The following is a 19038-nucleotide window of genomic DNA, read 5'->3' on the forward strand; positions in this document are numbered from 1 at the left end:
GGTTGAGTCACCTGGTGACATTGTAATGTAGAGCTGTTTATAATCTGCGCAGCTATGGTAGCTAACCTTATTACTTGTTATAACTTCAATGGTATAGCTACAATGAAGTGAACATTATTGTGTCAATTGTGTTAACTTATCTAACTTTAGCAAGGAACGTGAGCACATAACAGGAACCACAAATAGAAGAATCCAGCAAAGAGTGAAAGAGAAAGAAACAGTACAAACTGAGAGAGTGATTAGTGGAACAATAAACAGGGAATTTGATTGTCTGAATGTGTTTTATCTGTGACAACGCATGAATAGTTTTTCATCATCTTGTCATAATATCATCTGACTACAATGCACATCGAATTAAATTAATCTGAGAATGCCATTTTGATAACCACACAGTATGTTAAAAAATAATTAAATTCAGACTTGGTTTTATTCTTATTTACACCCTATTGAAACTTCTCATGACTCCTGTTTTTCCTGACTGGTTCTTATAGCCTTTAGTCTGTAAACCTGTAAGATTCTGTTACTTTTTGCACTGCTATTCACACACTCGAATTTCCCCATTGTGCGACAATAAAGCATTTTATTGTTATTTTGTTCTATTATAGCTTTGTACTGACTACTGACTAGGTTGAAATATATTTCATCGTTTTAAGATTTAGAATTCACTCCAACTCTTGCCAAGAGAATCAATTATGACTGAGCTGTGACCTTTAGAGCTCTCTGATTACAAACAAGTATTGTGTTTCCAGCATAAACTGCCAATAAGGGAAAATAACAAGCACAACCATCTCTACCTCCTCAGCTGGATCACCCATCTGTTTGTCACCAGTACAGAAAGATTTGCAGCAGCGCACGACACATTCTGCCGCACAGCTCTTTTTTCAGCCACATTGACCGACTCTTCACTCAATCAGCGCAAATCTTAAGAGAGATTTGTGTGACAGTTCCTCTGCTTGTGATTTGTTGATGGTTGCATGCATATTTAGTTTGAAAGCTCACCTAACGCTGACATACTTACACTTCCAAAGTCCACTTTTTGCTCTTGCATCTTAAAACACACACAACAGTGAGAAGGAGGTGTAGATGGTGAAAGCCACAGAGCAGCAGGGTTTGGGTGTAAAGCTTGAAAGGCCAAAGGCATTCCAACAGCAGGAAGTAAATAAATAAAAGGTGCATGCAAATAAAGACAAAGGAACCACCGATTTTGATTTTGAGTGGCAGGAGGATCCACTCGGGGGGTCTGTCACCTTGCTGTTATGAGTCGCTTGCGCAGTTGTTCCTGAAGCACCATGTTCCCAGTTATGGGAACAAGCCTCTGTCCTCTGTAGGGGAGACATACTCACATCGGCAGGAGCAAAACTCCTGCACCGTAGGAGCTTCTTCTGCTTCCTTCCTGCAGCAGGCGAGTAAAACACTGCCCAAATCCCACATCAAGGAATAATTCCACTCCACATGTGGTGGAACAGAATAAAGTGGTAAAATATACTTTTTAGAAAAGCATTAAAACCTGATGCATCGGGGATTTCTGACATGACAAGAAGTGCCGATCAAAATATCATATTCTCACTTATAACTTCAGTAATCGCCTAAAGCTGCAGAGGAAGTGTAGTAAGAATTGAACATGTAGGTTTAAATTCACGTGTGTGTGAGAAAGAGAGAGAGAGAAGGAGAGAGAGAGAGGGTGAGGGATAAAAGAGAGGGGGTGTGTATGTGTGTGTGTATTTTATGTATGTGCATGATTTGCAGTCAGGCTTGAGGAGAGAGCAACAGACGAGGTGGAGAGTGGACTCAGATGACACCACACCACAGCCTCTAATCTCTGTTTACAGCAAGGACCCTCAGCAAAGCAACTCATTGCAGGTAAGGAGATTTATGTTTTCTGAAAAACATACATTCTGAGTTCTGGGATGAGTTACTGTAATGGATAGCCAAAATCTATAAAAGATATATATATATTTCAACCTTTCTGTTTATATCCTTCGTTGATGTGTGGCATATAGAACCTTGTGTCTATCACATTATAATTGAGCAAATAATATCCAAAAACCACATTTACAAGTCACAATTTACCATATTCCTGCTATATGATAAAATTACTAAGTCAAAATTCTGGTTTCCTTTGGTGTATTTAAATTGATTTATTGCACTATTTTAAAGTTAGAATGAATTTACTTGGGTTTATACAAAGACAAACTGACATTTTATCTTTTTTATTCATAAAGTAATAGGTTGAGACATTATATAGGTTCAACAATAGGGTTGTAATATAATGCCTGCCAAGTCTGTATATCAATAATATGAACAGTGGTATTATGTTAAAGTCAACCATTAAAGCCCACAGAAATCTCTTGAATAGCATATAAGCATGATTTTGCGATTAAAAACTAGATTTTATTTTTGTCTCTGTACCTTATTTTGATGTTGCTGACTATAATTGCATTATCGAACAAATTAACGTTAAAATAAGATGTATTTGTATTAGTTTTTTCCTATGTAGTTGTCCTGCTTTAGAGTAAGGTGCTTTGGAAGAAAAAATTATAATGAGCAGTGAAGCTGTCAGAAAAGCCTCGCTTTCTGTTTGAGAACAAGAAAACTGGAAATATCTAAAGAAAAAATATATATGTGGTTCTATTATTTCTAAATAGAGAGGTAGATCTGTGCTGTGTCCTCCGCATGCTTAACGGACAAGAACTGTTTCTCATGCAAATGAGTTCTTAAAATGAACCACCATAAAAATGGAAACTTCCTGTTTGGAGTAATGTCCTAAATCTATTTTGACCCTGAACAACGGACACTGTTAAAGAGACAGGTTACTTTTATAGGCAGTCATTCATAATTTCAACTGCTGATTTTGATTATTCATGACAGGATGTGAGAGAAAGAACGAAGACAAAATGTATAAAACGTTCAAACTTAAATGGATTAAATACTAACAGTTACATTGTTATGTATAACTGCAAAAGAGAAAATGTTGCTTTAGAGGATATCAGATTTTTTTTCCCTCTGGTCTTCTCCCAAACTAGGGAATCAGTTTCCTTTTAAAAATCATTAAAACGGGGTAAAGGTTGGTTTGTTGGAAAAATATTCACCATTGGGAGATCAGGTGTGGCAGCTGCTTCATGTTTTTTCAGAAAATATTAACTTTCTTTAATCATTCTTGGTTACTGATCAGGTTTTCCTGGACTTGATTTAAGTAAAATAACTCTTAGGGGGAAAAGAAAATTATTGTCATTAAACATGCTGGCTTGCTATAAGCCCAAAGTATTTTTTTTTTGTTCTTTCAAGTTAATATACTTATTTAAATGTCACAATGTTACAATGAGTAACTGAAATTTTAATCCTTTCACAGGCTGCTGTTTTATGCAGAATTTCAAACCTGCCCACAGGGCATCTTGGTAATTACAATCTAAACAAATTAAAATGCTTTGCTAACTAAATATATTCCTTCTATAAAATGTTACAAGACATTATCCTATTTGCTTCACACAAACACATAACTGACCTCTTCCTTTCCCAATTTCATGCTCATGCAATTTCAACCTCCGCAGAGTGATGCTGTCATATCAATCTTTAGCTTGTGCCAATGTGCTCTGCCAAACAATATCAGTTTATTGCTCTTGGTAATTGAATATTTTTGTTTAACTATGAAGATAAAACAATCATAACACTGCTGAAATTATATGCAAAACTGTATTTATTCTTTGTTACTTTTGAAGATTTTATAGAGTACCGTAACACTATTAATTGTAATTTTGTTTTCTGAAATATGACCTATTATGCAGGATGACTATGTTCTCATTCCACACCAAGGGCTTTAGTCAACAAGAACACACTGTTCCAACATTAATGGAAAGAAAAAAAAAACTCAAACACATGAAAATGAAAGGAAACTGTATTCCTGCTTTTTGATAAAATTACACTTTTCTGTTGTTTACAAGTAAAATATTTATTGAATTCCTGTTAAACTAGAAAAAGTAAATGCTATCTATGCCACCAATCCAGAAAAGTGAAAATTTTCATGTTAATATTTCCACATTTGTATTAAAAAAACTCAAAAATCTGTACAAAAGAAAAAAAATGAAAGAAATTGTTACCTGTTCATATGAAGAATCGAACATCTTTTTAATTCTTTCCAAAATCATTTTCTTATATAGATGACCAATTTTCCAGTGATTCACATCCAAATATCAAACATTATTTGTACTCAGTAATTAAAAGTTCATTTTTCAATCTTTATTTGTGCATTTTCAATTAGATTTTTTTTCTGTCAAAGATTTCCAGATCATGCAGTAAATTTCATCCATTCATCTGTTGTCTATACTCACTTTTCCATGCAGGGTCACAGTGGGGCTGCGGGAAGAAGCTGGAGTACCCAGAGAAAACCCATCCACATTAAGAACATGCAAACTCAAGGCTGGGAGTTGAACCCAGGACTTTGTGCTACTGTGCAGACCCATGCAACAAAACAGAAACTTTCTTCATAAATGTCTCTTTTTAAAAATAAAGAAATAGAGTAAGAAATAAATGCTTATTTTAGGTTTTAAAAAAATCTCTAATTTCAGTAACAAGAACTGAATTGGGATTGCCCCGTGCTGTAGCTGGTGGCTCTGTTACCTTGCAGCTTGAAGGTCCTGGGTTTGAATCCAAGCATAAAGTCTTTCTGAATGGAGTTTACAAATTCTCCCCATCCACGCAAAGCTTCTTTCCAGGAACTCCTTCTTCTTCCCACAGTACAAAAACATGACTGTTCAGTTAATTGGTCTCTCTAAATTACTGTTAGGCATAATTGCGTACATGCATGGTTGACTGTCCTGTGATGGACTGGCGACCTGTTCAGGGTGTACCCTGCCTCTTGCCTGATGACTGCTGGAGAAAGCAGCTCTTGTATAAACAACAGATGGATGGATAAATAAATTGAATTGGAATGAACTCGCTCCAATTTGTATGATGGGACTTGCGAAACACACTGAACAGCTCAGTGTGCCAGGAAAACCTGCTCTCTTAATGATAACACTGACAAAGAGTTCTGGACGTCATAAATAAGGACACAAACAACTGAGTGGAAGTTGGATGTATGGAATACGAATACAAAATTGTATAAATCATTGTTTAGACTTAACAGCTTTTTAAAGTAGCAAAATTTTCTGTCCTCTACTGTCCAGCAAGCTTAGATAGTTTGTTCACTTTCAAACTATAAAAGTAGATCCTGCTGAGATACTGGCAGCTCAGGTGTGACGTCAATACCCTTCCCCACCGTTGACTTCTGGAGTAAACAGATCCCAGTATGAGTCCGTATTTAGAAATGAAGTCAGATGGTCCATTTATTAAATAACCTTATATGCCATTTGCACAGGTGATGGTAGACCGACATTGTCATTAATACACTGATCTTCAAAGGCCGTCTGTGTGTAATGGAAACAAGCACAAAATCTCTCTAAGAGCTTTTTTTGCAAACCCATCAAATGTTTCCACCAGTAAAATATTTCCATTAATGCTTTCAGTTCAAAGAGGTAGCAAACAGACATGTTTGTTATTGCATATGTTTTAGATCTAAAAAAAATAAATAAATCCCATTAACTGACCAAAGTTAAAGTAAAGCACAGTTTTTGCCTTTTCTTGTTCAGACAGTCACACTTAAAATCAAATATTTACATATTTATACCCAGTGAGTGAATGCATTCATGTTTTTTGTTCTCACAGACATGAAAAACTTTTCATGTTTTAGGTTTGTTTGAATTACAGGTATTACTTCTATTTAGTAAAAGACAGAATATTGAAATGGAACATTTTATTATTTTGCGTATAATCAAAAGTTTGCAAAGTTATTATCCCTCCAAACAATTTGAAAAGTACGAGAATATGAACACAATATGCACATGATCTTGTGAAGAGGATGGCAGAAGCAGCTGAAGTCAATGTCCACAGTTAAGTGACTAATTTACTGATTTTGTCTGAAAGTTAAAGTAAAGCACAAGGGCACTGAAAGGGCACTCTGTGAGGCAGAAGCCATGACTCTTAAAAAAATTGAAAAACTCAAATCCTACATTTTTGGTGAGATGTCTTGTCTGTCCAGAATTTGACAGAGAAACAAACTGAGACAAAACTGAATGCTAAATCAGATAAAATTTCCTGAACATTTTATCTGGGGGAAAAAATGGTTCTATTCATTATTACTTAAAAAATATATATTTTTAAAAACTGCATCTTTAAGAAAATATCAGATTTGAGTCTCTTCTTGCATCCCTCAAATGTTTACATCACATCCACTGACATCAACCAAACAATGACTTCCTGTGCAAATGAGCTATGAATATGCTTGTGCTCACTGAATTGTAGTCTCAAATTAGGAAGATTTCTGAACCATGTGGCTTCCTAAACTAATTCAATCACTCACTGTCAGGAGTGAACCTCCTGATCAGAGTAGACAACAGTGGATGCTGATCAAATTCAAAGTATGGAGAATAACATAATGAAAAGAGCAGAAAGATATAAATCAACCACTTTCTCAATGCAGTGATGGTTGAAACCTGTTAAATTCTAATTGTGACTCTATTTTCGTCATCACCAGTCATTCTTTATTCTTAATCAAGCATGTTAAAAATACCTCTAATGAGAAGTGATGCAATTAGTTTTAATGAATCATTAGTTTCTTAATTCGTTCACAGTAGAGGAAGCGGTACAGCACAGTGAGAAGTTAAATAATATCTCAATTTTCCCTTTTTTTCATAATGAGTTTAATGCACAAGCTTAATGAGGCCTTCACTGGTTACACACAGTTCACAGTTACAGTTGGGACAAGAAAACAGTAGGATTTTAAATAAAATCAACAAATATAATTAAATCTGTGTCTCAGTTTGTAGTATTGCTTGATCGGTGTATGACCAATTTCCCTTAGGTTTGTGGTTCTTGAAGTTTTTTGATGCCCTTTTGTAGCGTTAAGAATATTAAAAAGATAGATTTGATAGGCTTTTTTCAATAATTTTTCTACTTAAAAACCAAAGATGCTACAGAATCTTTAAAGAAAATATGAAAAAATGTGGTTAGTCTTGATTTTCAGCTGCATTGAGTTAATGAACGAGCCTTTCCACTTCATATTTTCAGATATGCAGAAATTTGCATTTCTAGTTATTTACATTTTTGCCCCTTTCTCTTTGCAAAACAGCTCAATCTGAAACCTAACTTACTCTTTTTATATCTTGCCACTGATTTTCAATTCAGCCCACTCTTGTATTTTGATCTGGCCATTATGAAGATGTTTTGAGTGAAATAATTGCAAACTAACTTCCTTGTACCCGGAGAAGGAAAGCTTGCCCATGGTACAATGCTACCACCACCGATGACAGGTTTGATGTGTGCATCCCACATGGGGCTTTTCTTGTAGGCCTAAAAGTTTAATAAGATCATAATCTTCTATGAGCTTGCTTCAATCTGTACATGTGTCAAAATTTAGACTTCTTGAATTCTACTTAAGCTTATTACTAAAGATATACATTTCAGATTGGTAGTTGTAAAAAATATAGAAAACAATTTAAACCTTTTGTTTTTTACTTAGCAGACAGGCATTTCTTGGTGTTGATCTGTCACACAAAGTCCCAATAAATTACATTTGAAGTTTGCAGATGCATTGTGTGAAAATGTAGGAAAGTAGCATAAAAGCATCAACGCAAGTGCAGTCTTGAAACAAGTTACCGCTCTGTGACATTTGATTCCCGCTTTCCATCTCTGCACAAACACAATATCTCCCCATCTACAATATTATTTACGTATCTGTCAAACTGATTTGTGACTTATGATTGTTCCTGTTTCCATATCGTCAGACTTGTTGTTTTATAATCTATTGTGAAGTAATGCAAATGTCACGCTTTTACTTTTGCTTTTCCTGTTTTCCAGATCCTGAGTCCGATCACATCCTCACCATGTCAGATAACTGCTCTTTTGATCTAATGCCTGGGAATGAAGAGTGGCTTTGTCCTCCAGGACAGCAGTGTGTCAATATGACTACTGGCATGAATGGCAGCCATATTGGCATAGATGATTCATGTTTGACAGAGGAAGGATATCTAGAAAAATATCTGGGGCCTCGTCGATCATCTGTGTTTGTGCCTGTTTGCCTCACTTATTTGCTCATCTTCTTGGTTGGCGTTATGGGGAATGTGCTGACGTGCACTGTCATTGCACGCAACAAGGTCATGTGGACACCAACAAACTACTACTTGTTCAGCTTGGCGGTGTCAGACCTGTTGGTGCTAATGCTTGGTATGCCACTGGAGCTGTATGAACTTTGGCAAAACTACCCATTTCTTCTGGGAAAGGGAGGCTGCTACTTCAAAACCTTCCTGTTTGAGATGGTCTGCTTGGCATCCATCCTCAACGTGACTGCGCTGAGCATCGAACGATACATTGCTGTGGTGCACCCACTGAGAGCAAAGTATGTAGTAACACGTACTCATGCCAAAAGGGTCATCCTCACTGTGTGGGGCATGTCGGTGCTGTGCGCTGTGCCAAACACAAGCTTGCATGGGCTCTTCACCCTCCATATTCACTCTGCCGGTCCTGCTGGCGACATAAACCTGGAGATTCCTGACTCAGCAATCTGTACGGTGGTGAAGCCACGTTGGATGTACAACCTAACCATCCAGGTTACCACCTTCGTGTTTTTCATTCTGCCCATGATCACGATCAGCGTTCTCTACATGCTCATCGGGCTGCAGCTGAAGCGTGAAAAGATGCGACAGGCACTGGAAGCCAAGTCTGGCTTTGGAAACGACAGCTTCTGCAACATCCGCACTCAGCAGCAGAAAGCACGACGCCGACAGGTCACAAAAATGTTGTGTGAGTTCACGTTCTGTCTAATAGATGACATTTTTAACTTTTTGAAACATCTTTATCTTTACTCAATACTGCGTCATTTTCAGTTTTTCTTGTTTTTGTTACACTTTAAGATGCCACTTGAAATTGATTTCTTCTTTTATAAATATAATGAAAGAAGGTGCATACACAGCCTTTAAAACATGTTGTCTAGCCTTTCAGCCATAAGCAGAGATTATTTATTTTTATCAGGGGAGAAGATAACACCAGCTAATGTGTGTGCAAGTCGTAAAATATGATTTCACAGCTTTAATTAAAACAGAGAAAATATAATTACGGTGTTAACAATGTAAGCTGTTTTTAGCTTCTGACAGTTAAGCTGAAAATGATTCCAACCCCTGGAAGATTTAGATTTACATCTGCTAGAGTAATTAATCATTAGCCTGGCAGATTTAATTAAACATGCTGGTAATTGATAATTATACCAACTTGTTTCTCCTGACTAACCGACCCAGACTTGAAGCTGCTCGATAATTTGTGTAGGAAGCTAAAATTAGGGTGATGGTAACAAGACCTTCCAACCTCACAGACTTGGAGTTCATCACCAAAGATAAATTGTTCAAATACCTGTAGAAACTATTGAAGGGTTTTGATTGTTGAAATGCAGGCAGGCAGAAATTGTTTCACCAAATATCAAGTTGGGTAAATAATTTTCAGCATGCCATGTTTTCCATAAAATGTAAATAAAACAGATAACCTTATATTCCTTAAATCTGTTGAATTTTAGATTTCTTTTAAATTGATGTAGTTTTGTACAGACATTGACTTCCTCACCTAAGCTACTTCTTGAGTCTGAAGGTTTTCTTGGTAGCAAATTTTGTTTTGCTTTATAACAAAATTTGGTGAGTTTTCAGTTAAACTAAATCTCCAAATTGTAGTATTTTGAATTTTAAAAATGGTGGATTCGTATGGTCTCTAAACCGGAATTATGGAGAATTCTCATTGCTTTTTTTAAGTTGAAAATTATATCTAAATTACATTTATATATATAATCTCAGACCTGAGTTCGATAGCAAATGTATGTGAACATATGTAAGAGAGAAGTATACAAAGTACAAGAAATTATGACGTAAAATATCTTTTTTATTTGCCCATTATAGAAATGCTTCTGGCAATCTTGTATTATGAACTAACAATATCATGTTTCCAGTAACATTTATGATCAAGTGTTTGTGCTCAGTGACTCTTTCTAGAAGAATATTATCAATTGCAATCTTTAATTTGATTTTGGTTTCATGTTTTCCAAATTCTTTTAATCTGTTAAACAAAGCCAGCATTCAGAAAGACTTTAAAAGTGCATCGGTAAAGGTGCAACATGAGGATAGCAGCTGTTCTGTTGTTAGTCAGCTTTTGGTTTTTAAAGCTTTCCAGTCCTGATGTGATTTAATCCTTCTGCTGAGCTCTTGTATGAGAGCTTCTCTAAAACCACAGGAGGGCTTGAGGAAGAGCTCTAGGGCCTCCATGAGAGGGATAAAGTGCACATTGATGCACTTTCTGTTCTTAGACATTTTTTACTCTGATGTGAAGGATTAAAACAAGTCCAGAAAAATAATAAAATGTTTCATCATGGAAGCATATTTTTGAGGCAAAATATGCTGGCAGCATTAATCATTGACTTACTTTCAAGATCCTTGCCACACACGTCTAATACTCTTTCTCTTCCCTTTTTTTCAGTTGTCTTAGTGGTGGTTTTTGGGATCTGCTGGGCCCCGTTTCATACGGACCGCCTCATGTGGAGCTTCATCAGTGACTGGACTGATAGCCATCATAAAATCTTTGAGTACGTGCATATCATCTCCGGCGTGTTTTTCTACCTCAGCTCAGCAGTCAACCCGATCCTTTACAACCTCATGTCCACCCGCTTTAGAGAAATGTTCAAAGAGGTCATGTGCCATCGGCCGCATCATATCAATCCGAGAAAACACTCTCTGAGTGTGACCCGGGTGACGCTGCGCAGCACCCTGAGTGATGCACCACTCAGCAACGGCGCTGTTGTTGCTGAGGCTGACATGGTGGCAGATGGGGAAGGAAAACAGAAAGATGAGACCAGTTTTTCATGTTGAAGAAAATCCTGTGGGGTCATGTGAAAAGGGAAGAGCCTGTTGTTTAGAAAAACAGGCTTGTTCTTAATCAATGCCTCCATTATCCACCATCAGCAGCAACGTTTACATGAATATGACAGGAAAATGTTGTCTGTGGAAATGAATTATGTGAAAACAGCACAACCTTCTGCTAACTGATGGAAAAAATTCCTAAAATGTGCTAAATGTGTTGTCATGCTAAAATGTAAAGAATTGATCAGTAACTCATCTATCACCTATACGACCGCTAAGCTCATCTGAACACATCAAGACTTGAAGAACCATGAATGTATTTTAGAATGTCTGTTTCAGGTTCCCCAGATTGAAGCCTCACAGCACTTTAAAAGAATAGTTTGTCTTATTTTAAATGTCTTTCTTTTCATAAGTTGAAAGGACTGTTCGGGATTTCTGAAGTGCAGCTATAACATGAACTGCACATCAGGAAACCTGGACTATCCCTTTAATGCTGTTGGAAGTGTAACAAATGTTTAAATGGGACACTTATTGAAAATGTTGTATTCTACAGCTTTTATAAATGGGGTGAAACAATGATTAGCAAGAACTCATTTGAAACTGTGACACTGTATTTTCTCTGCATCTCTGTATATGCCGGTGTAATAATTCTCATTATTATTAAAATACCAACAACCATGACAGATTAGTAGTATTAGTAGTATCAGTAGTGTTAGTACAAAATAATGAAACATCATGGATGCTATTGTGGAGGATTAATCATCAAATTTGTGCCTGTATCCAATCAGTTGTTGATATATGATGGTGTTGTTTGGTTCTTCTTTTAATCATTTCTGCTAATGTTTTAATCTTTTTAATTGTTTGTATCTTTACTTTAACAAATTAAAATGTGATCATTTTAATCATTATTGTGTTTTTCTTCTGTGTATATATAGATAGATAGATAGATAGATAGATAGATAGATAGATAGATAGATAGATAGATAGATAGATAGATAGATATTGATATATATGAATGATTTTGATCTGGTTTCATTAAAAGTATATTTAATATGGAGGTTGTAGGTCAAATACAGACTCAAATAAGAAAAGAATACTGTTTACTAAAAGCCCAATATGAAGCCATTATGAATGTAAGAACACTTACTGAGTTAACATTCAAAAGAAATGAAATCTCCTGAAGATCTTTTACAGAAACTGGAGTCAAATAACTTAAACCTGTTTGGCATTTTCTAATGAAAAAATGAATAAATTCAGCTGCCTTGACCTGCAATCATTCCTCAGGCCACAGACAGTCAACAAAAACACTTAGTAGGAGTCTCCACAAATTCTAGGAAATACAATTTCTGCTGCTTCCTCCTTGAAATAAGGGCATCAATTGAGGGTCTCAGCTATACTCCATATAAGTGCAATGCAGCACAGCCAAGGCTTCATTGCAAATTCAATCCTCAACAAGAATTTTGTGTAATAATATAATTACTGAGGTGGTTTTTCATAGAAAAGCTGGAGAATTTATTCCATGCGCCTGTCTGAAGCCGCTTATCTTTGCTGGGTCATGATGGTGAGGCGGTCAGGAGGGCCTGGTGACTAACTCAAGGAAAACTTCAGACTCAGAGTGGATTAGCTGTTCTCACAACAATATTTTTATTCATAAATGTCTTTTTGTGATTAATTAAGGATTAAAAGAAAACAACAGCTCATCAAGACATTAATAAGCATGGTCAGTGTGGAGGAGAGAGACGGGGGAGGATTTTGCTTCAGCGACGCCAGCAGCGAGAGGGCGAGAGGAGCGAAAAGAGACATTTAAGATAAGTTATACACACACACACAGCTCTGACACATACACACATACCAAAACTGCCACTGCACTGAAGACTGCTTGCTACTAACCCTGTTAGACCATTCTAAGTAAAAATATGGTTTTGAAATAAAAGTTTTAAAATAAATAAATGATTAAAAAGCTGAACCATTGTAGGTTCATTTGACCTCTGCCTAAATGCAGTGTGTGAAGTCTTCAATCTTGTCAAATCATCTGGAGACTGCTGCACCGCGACTATGTGTTAAACACGTGATGAATGGAAGCCTCCTCCCCATGTAATTCATGACACTGTTTCTCAAAACCAGTATCCACAATAAGAAGCTATAAAAATTTAAGCGGTGCGCATAATACAGATTAGAGATTAATCTAATTTTCCTAGGAAAATGGGATTTTGCAAAGTAAAAATCTCTTTAATCTTACATATCAGAGAAAAGCGTTTGGAACAGCTGCAATTCATGTTCTCTCTCCTTTCTGTACTGCATGCTGTGTTCTACTTTGTTCATTTTGTAGATGTGTCCAGCAAAGGGTCCAGCTCAAAGCACTTAGATAAGGTGCTGAGAAAAACACTGCAATTTCAGCAGGCGAGCCTGCATCAAGTGCCATCTTGCAGCATTTCCAGCAGTGACAAAACACCTGAAGATAATTTCCTGTTGTGGAGTGCTGGTGTCAAAAGTTCATGGAAAAAAAAAAGAAGCTTCAGTACTATAGAAAAGTGAAGGTAAAACTAAAATACCTTGCCTAAGTTATTTCCTTTTTTACATTTTGCTAGATTGCTACTTCAAACTTCAGTTTTTTGGAATTTGATTGATTTTAGGTTTTTAAATGATGACCAACACAAAGCAGTGCAGAATTTAGAAGTGAAAGGAAACTCATAAATGGATTTCAATCATTTTATTTGCAAGATGAAATGTGTGGTGCATATGTGCAAAGACACCTGACTCAATACTTTGTAGACCTGCTGTGATTACAGCATTTTACAGCCTCCAGCAGGTGTTTCTCCAGGATTTACAGGTACATCTGTTTACCATGGGTATCACAGAGTATCAAAGGCATTGAACAGATTTTACATTGTTTAAAAAAAATCATGAACGCTGTGTATCATGTTCCTTCCACTTCCAAATTAGTCACTACTATGTGTTGTAAATTATAAAATAAATACAATAGAGTTTGGGTTGTGATTTCACAGTAGTAATGTGAAAAGAAAACATTTATGAGGCAATGAAAACATTCATTTCTGATTATTTGTACTGGAGATTCTGGGACCTGCACACTCCTCAAATGAACAACACTAATCCTTTTGCAAACACACTTATTTTTCTTCCTCATAAATTCAGGGTATTACAGCTGCCAGCCTCTTAAAGAAATGCTGAAACATGCAGCAGGAAATTTTCAGGGTATGAAAATTCATCTCGAAACCCAACCATGGTGTCTCCATGCTCAGGGTCAGATAATTAGATTAATTACAGTGACGCTTGACTAAAACTTTCACCTTTTGTGATTGCTTAAAACCCTCAAATTACACCTTTTAGATTAATGAGACTTTAAGTTCTCTCTCCAACAAAATCTTATGGTTTGAATATGAAAACCAGGTGTGAAATGGTACTGAATAGGGAGCTGAATGCATCCATCTTTAAGATGAAAAGACCATCTATTCACCTTTGACTTCACTTGACAGGACTATTGTCTGCGCTTCTCGTGTTCCAGCGAGCAACTGCTCAATTTCTGTGCTCACGTGAATTTAATCTACATGAAGAAACCAAACATTCTGAGCTGAAAAATAACTTATTTTGCAAGTAAATTATGTCCTTGAGAACTAGAAAATAAATAATTTCTTCAAAAAGGAGGAATTCAGGTTTAGGCTCTGGAAACTGACAAAAAAAAAAAAACAGTAACCCATTTACCTCCTTACACACACCGCTTTCTTATACATACACCCTCCATACCTATAAGCACCCCTGGCTATGTGAATGAATTAATTGATTGTTTTGGAGGAGGGGATTATTAATTGATTTTTACATTGAACAGTCATTGGCCTCCTTAACCATTTCTTTGTTTATATTTGTCACACTTAAATGTTTGTGATCACCAATTTCTTTTTCTCTGGACAAAGAAAAATAAGTACATGGAAAAAGTAACTTTACAATTAATTCTTAATTCAGAATAAATCACATATTTAACCCAAACATTATGATGTATGAAAAATGTGTCAGAGTAGAACATTTAAGTATTGCACTTTTAGCAGGCTGGTATTCAGGGAGTTCAAGACCTGCTAAAAAAAAAAAATCATTTTCATTTTTGTGCTCATTGTTTCCTTCTAAGGTAGAACGAAAGGGTATATGATGCCTTTTTGGTGAAGCTGGTGTTTGACATTTGGATTTATTTGTAAAATTAACATGCATATTAATAACAGCCTTATCACAAAATGATCAACTGTATGCAGCAAAAACAGTTTTATGAGACTTCTTAAATAAACATCTTTAAGTCACACAATCTCTGGCTCTGCATTATCACTATTGTAATTATAATGTAAATACTGCACCCAAAGAATAATTAAAATACCATTAAAGCACACAAAAAATTAGTTTTAACTTACAAAAATGTAAAATAGCGTATGAAAAATGGAAAATTATTTGAACTGTTCATTACTACTGTCTGCACATTTTTTAAGGCTCCTCGGTTTGCTGAGATGATTCAAAGGCTTGCATGTTAGTTTAATTGGTGATTCACAACTGATTGCAGTTGTCAGGAAGAGTGTGTATGGTTGTTTTTCTGCCTGAGCCAGCTCTGCGATGAACTGGCAATCTGTGCATGGCAAACTTTCCCTTCATTTATCATTGGCTCTTACATTCTCCATCGTCCAGTGATGCTGGATAAGAAGAAAAATTATGAATTCACGCTTGGGTTGTTTTGCACATCTTTTCACGACATCATGTGATTAGAGTGGAAATGTCCACTCTGAAAGCCTGCAACCACTGTAACCCACTCACGCAGGATGAATGTCATTAATCGGCCATCAGATACAACGTACTGAACCATAATCACAACCAAGATGTCAAAACATTACTGGCAGAGTGATATGTTAAATTTTCTAGATTAGCAGGGTGGTGGTGTCCTCCTGGATGCTTTCACATGCAATCTTTTACACATTCTCAAAAATTAAGTGCCACTGTCGTGTTGGGTAGAATAATGTGTGCAATAGAGTAAAAAGTGACTCGATGATATGGTAACGTACACACAAAAAAAATCACACACAATATAACTATTGATCTGTTTGAGTGAGTGTTGATTCTAGAAGATGACTATTATTGTTTTTAATGTAAGCATAAATATGTTTAGAAAGTTCTGGACATATTAAGGGTGTGCTTCATGAAAGTAACAAAGTTTATTGAAATGACTTACAAAATGGGACTTAGCTACAGTCCTGCTATAAAGACAACACACCCTATGTTAATCCTAGGATTCAAAATAGAAATAATCTGGTGTTAGTGGCTGCACAGAGCAGCAGCTGCTCGCCTTGCAACAGGGAGGTCCTTGATTTTTAATCCTGACTTGAGGTCAGGATTCTAAAAGTCATGTTGAAAAAATTAAGAAATTAAATTCAATTTCTGTAATTTTAGACATAAGAAATACTCTGACCATAGAAGCTTCAAAATTATACATAAATGCCACAATTGTTTTATACAGCTTATTAGCAAACTGGTTTGGTTTTGAAGTGAAAGGCAGTAATGCCTCTAACACTAACTCATCCTTTATTAGACAATGGAAATAACTGTCAAAGTCTGAACTTAAGTTATGAGTGATTTTAGATGATAATTTCTAATTCAGCACCACTAGAAACCATTATGCTTTAGACAAGCATCACAAGCGTTCAAACAATTACTCGAGGATCTCAAATCTGAAGCCGACAATTTGTGATGATGTGAAGAGTGACCATGTTTCACAAGTACCGATAGCACACAAAATGCGACACTAAACATCAATTAATTGACTTTCTCAGAGGATCCAGCGAGACTTGTTGTCACATACGGTGATTGCTGATGAACAAAGAGCAGCGACAGACCCACAGTGTTCAATATCTGATAACGAAAGCACAGAAATCACTTTTAAAGGGCCAATTACCATGCTATGAAATCCTATAGAACAAAGGGAACAACACACTTCAAGAACACACACACTGCAACCGGCCATTTTCTCTAATTACACTGACAGCTATCTATTAATGGCCAGCTTGGCAATTATGGTACCACTTTAGGGATTGTGAATCATACAGTTCAACAATTATAGTTAATTTATAAATATAATTAGAGATCAATTTATAGTGGCAGCTGGATTCATTGCATCACATGAGAATGAGTGAGTCCTATAGATATTTTTATGAAATCCAAAAATTGCTTTTTTGTGGTCCTTTTGTTTTTTCATAAATGGATCAGCTTAATCACTACAAAATTTTATGGGAACTACTAGCATATGATATGATAAATGCTATGATAACTAGGGACATTTGTAGTTTGCTTGTAAACTTCAAATAGCAAAAAGGAGAAAAAAAGGCAAACTAACTCAGTTTTTTTTTTTTTTAAGTTTGATAGCATCTCATATTGCAAGTGACAGGCGCTTGCATTTAAAATCTTTCTGTTTTCATATTGGTATTGTGCCTAATAGTATTAGTTTAATTTCTACAAAATAAATGTAAACATTCTTGTTAGATAAGAATTGCAATGCCTTGAAACTGCTCTGAGTAAAGCTCATAAAAAAAGGTTAAAGAAAAGCATAACTATGATTTCCTCTTGATTTTTAACTTGCACCTGAACATTTTCATTCTCCAACTATTTGCAGTCCAATGTTACTAAAGATGGCTCACCTTTTGACTTTCAGCAGCAGAAAATATCTATAACTTCTCAAAAATCAGGACATCCATGTCTTCTATGTTATTCAAGTAGTAATAAATAATAGCATGGATAGCATGGAACTCTGTTTGTGACAGCTACTGATTGTATGAGTGGCATGTAGCAGGTCATGTGGATCCATCAACTTTTGGAGTTCTATATGAATTTAAACTAAATAGGCCCAAAACAACACATGTAACACACAGGACAAAAAGCTCACAGAAATGGGCTGATTACTTTCCTCATCTGTTGCATGAACACAAGAATCGTGCAAAAATACAGCTTTACAAATTTGAAAGAGTGCCCAATTTTGTTTTTAACTATAAAGCTCTAGTGTAAATTGAATACTACTTTTGGTCTAAACGTTTGGGAAAAAGAGGATATAATATCAAAGCTTTACACAGAGAAAATCATGTTTCTATTTATATCTGCATATCAGATTATTCCAATTTTTAGGTGTATCTATAGACGCAGGCATACGGTAATATTGCTTCCAAAAAACTTAAAAAGGAAAGATTGAGCAGGATATGACAGAGGCAGCTGTTGCCATGATAACAGACCCAAGTGGAGCAGGACCCAAATGTCAGCATCTGTAATCATGTATTCACAAGGAAACACATCTAAAGCCCTGCTTAAGATGTAAAGAGCTGTTTTTGAGACTCAACAACGAAGTTCTAAAAGAACTTAGGAATTAAAAATACATATAAGAGATTTTTTTTTCCTTTTTATTGACAAATGACAGAATTCATTGGGCTTACATCAACATAACCCTATAGGATTACAGGACTATTTTTTTTTATTTATCATCTCTATGCTTGTTTTTTTTTTTTTTTTTACAATTTAAAGACAATAAAAATGTTGTTTTTTTAATTATTTGCTCATTAATTACATTTTTCAACTATATATATTTAATTCTCTATATTTAGACAGTTTTAATGGGGAATGTTTTGTTCTTTTCTTTTTCAAAGAAAAGAGAATAATTACAAATTCAATTTTCAATTGCAGTTTTTTGCATTTATATTTGGATTCAACCAATAAAAGCTTTGAAATATTTATATCTGTACTATGCATCATCTACATTTATGTTTCCGTATAAAAAAGTATTTAACAGATTAGACGTTCATTTCTACTTGTTAGTCATCACACCTCATATAATTTTCTTCATTTGGGTCTCCTGCAACGACCCTGGATTTATTACACCTCAGTTCACTGAGCTGTTTTGATGGTTGTTGAGGCCTTTTAGATCTGGAAGAAATTATTTCAGGTTAATTTATTTTGCTTGTCTCCATGACTGCACCAAAGAAATGTATGCCCATGTCATAATTGTCATCCCAGGGTGTCATAAGGAAATTAGTCCCAATGTTATCAAGCAATCATCACAGTATTACAACATCAAAACAATTTTCTGAAAAGG

General features: G+C 35.6%; 1 protein-coding gene across 1 annotated transcript; it reads left to right on the forward strand.

The window, feature by feature from the left end:
• Positions 1–1778: 1778 nt before the first annotated feature.
• nmur1 (neuromedin U receptor 1) lies at positions 1779–11750 on the forward strand. Its single transcript, XM_023339355.1, has 3 exons — positions 1779–1860; positions 7891–8832; positions 10543–11750. The coding sequence occupies exons 2-3, from the start codon at positions 7917–7919 to the stop codon at positions 10929–10931; spliced, it is 1305 nt and encodes a 434-aa protein (XP_023195123.1). The 5' UTR covers positions 1779–1860; positions 7891–7916; the 3' UTR covers positions 10932–11750.
• Positions 11751–19038: the final 7288 nt, after the last annotated feature.

This window comes from Xiphophorus maculatus, chromosome 9, assembly GCF_002775205.1.
Source record: "Xiphophorus maculatus strain JP 163 A chromosome 9, X_maculatus-5.0-male, whole genome shotgun sequence".
Classification (NCBI taxonomy): Eukaryota; Metazoa; Chordata; class Actinopteri; order Cyprinodontiformes; family Poeciliidae; genus Xiphophorus; species Xiphophorus maculatus.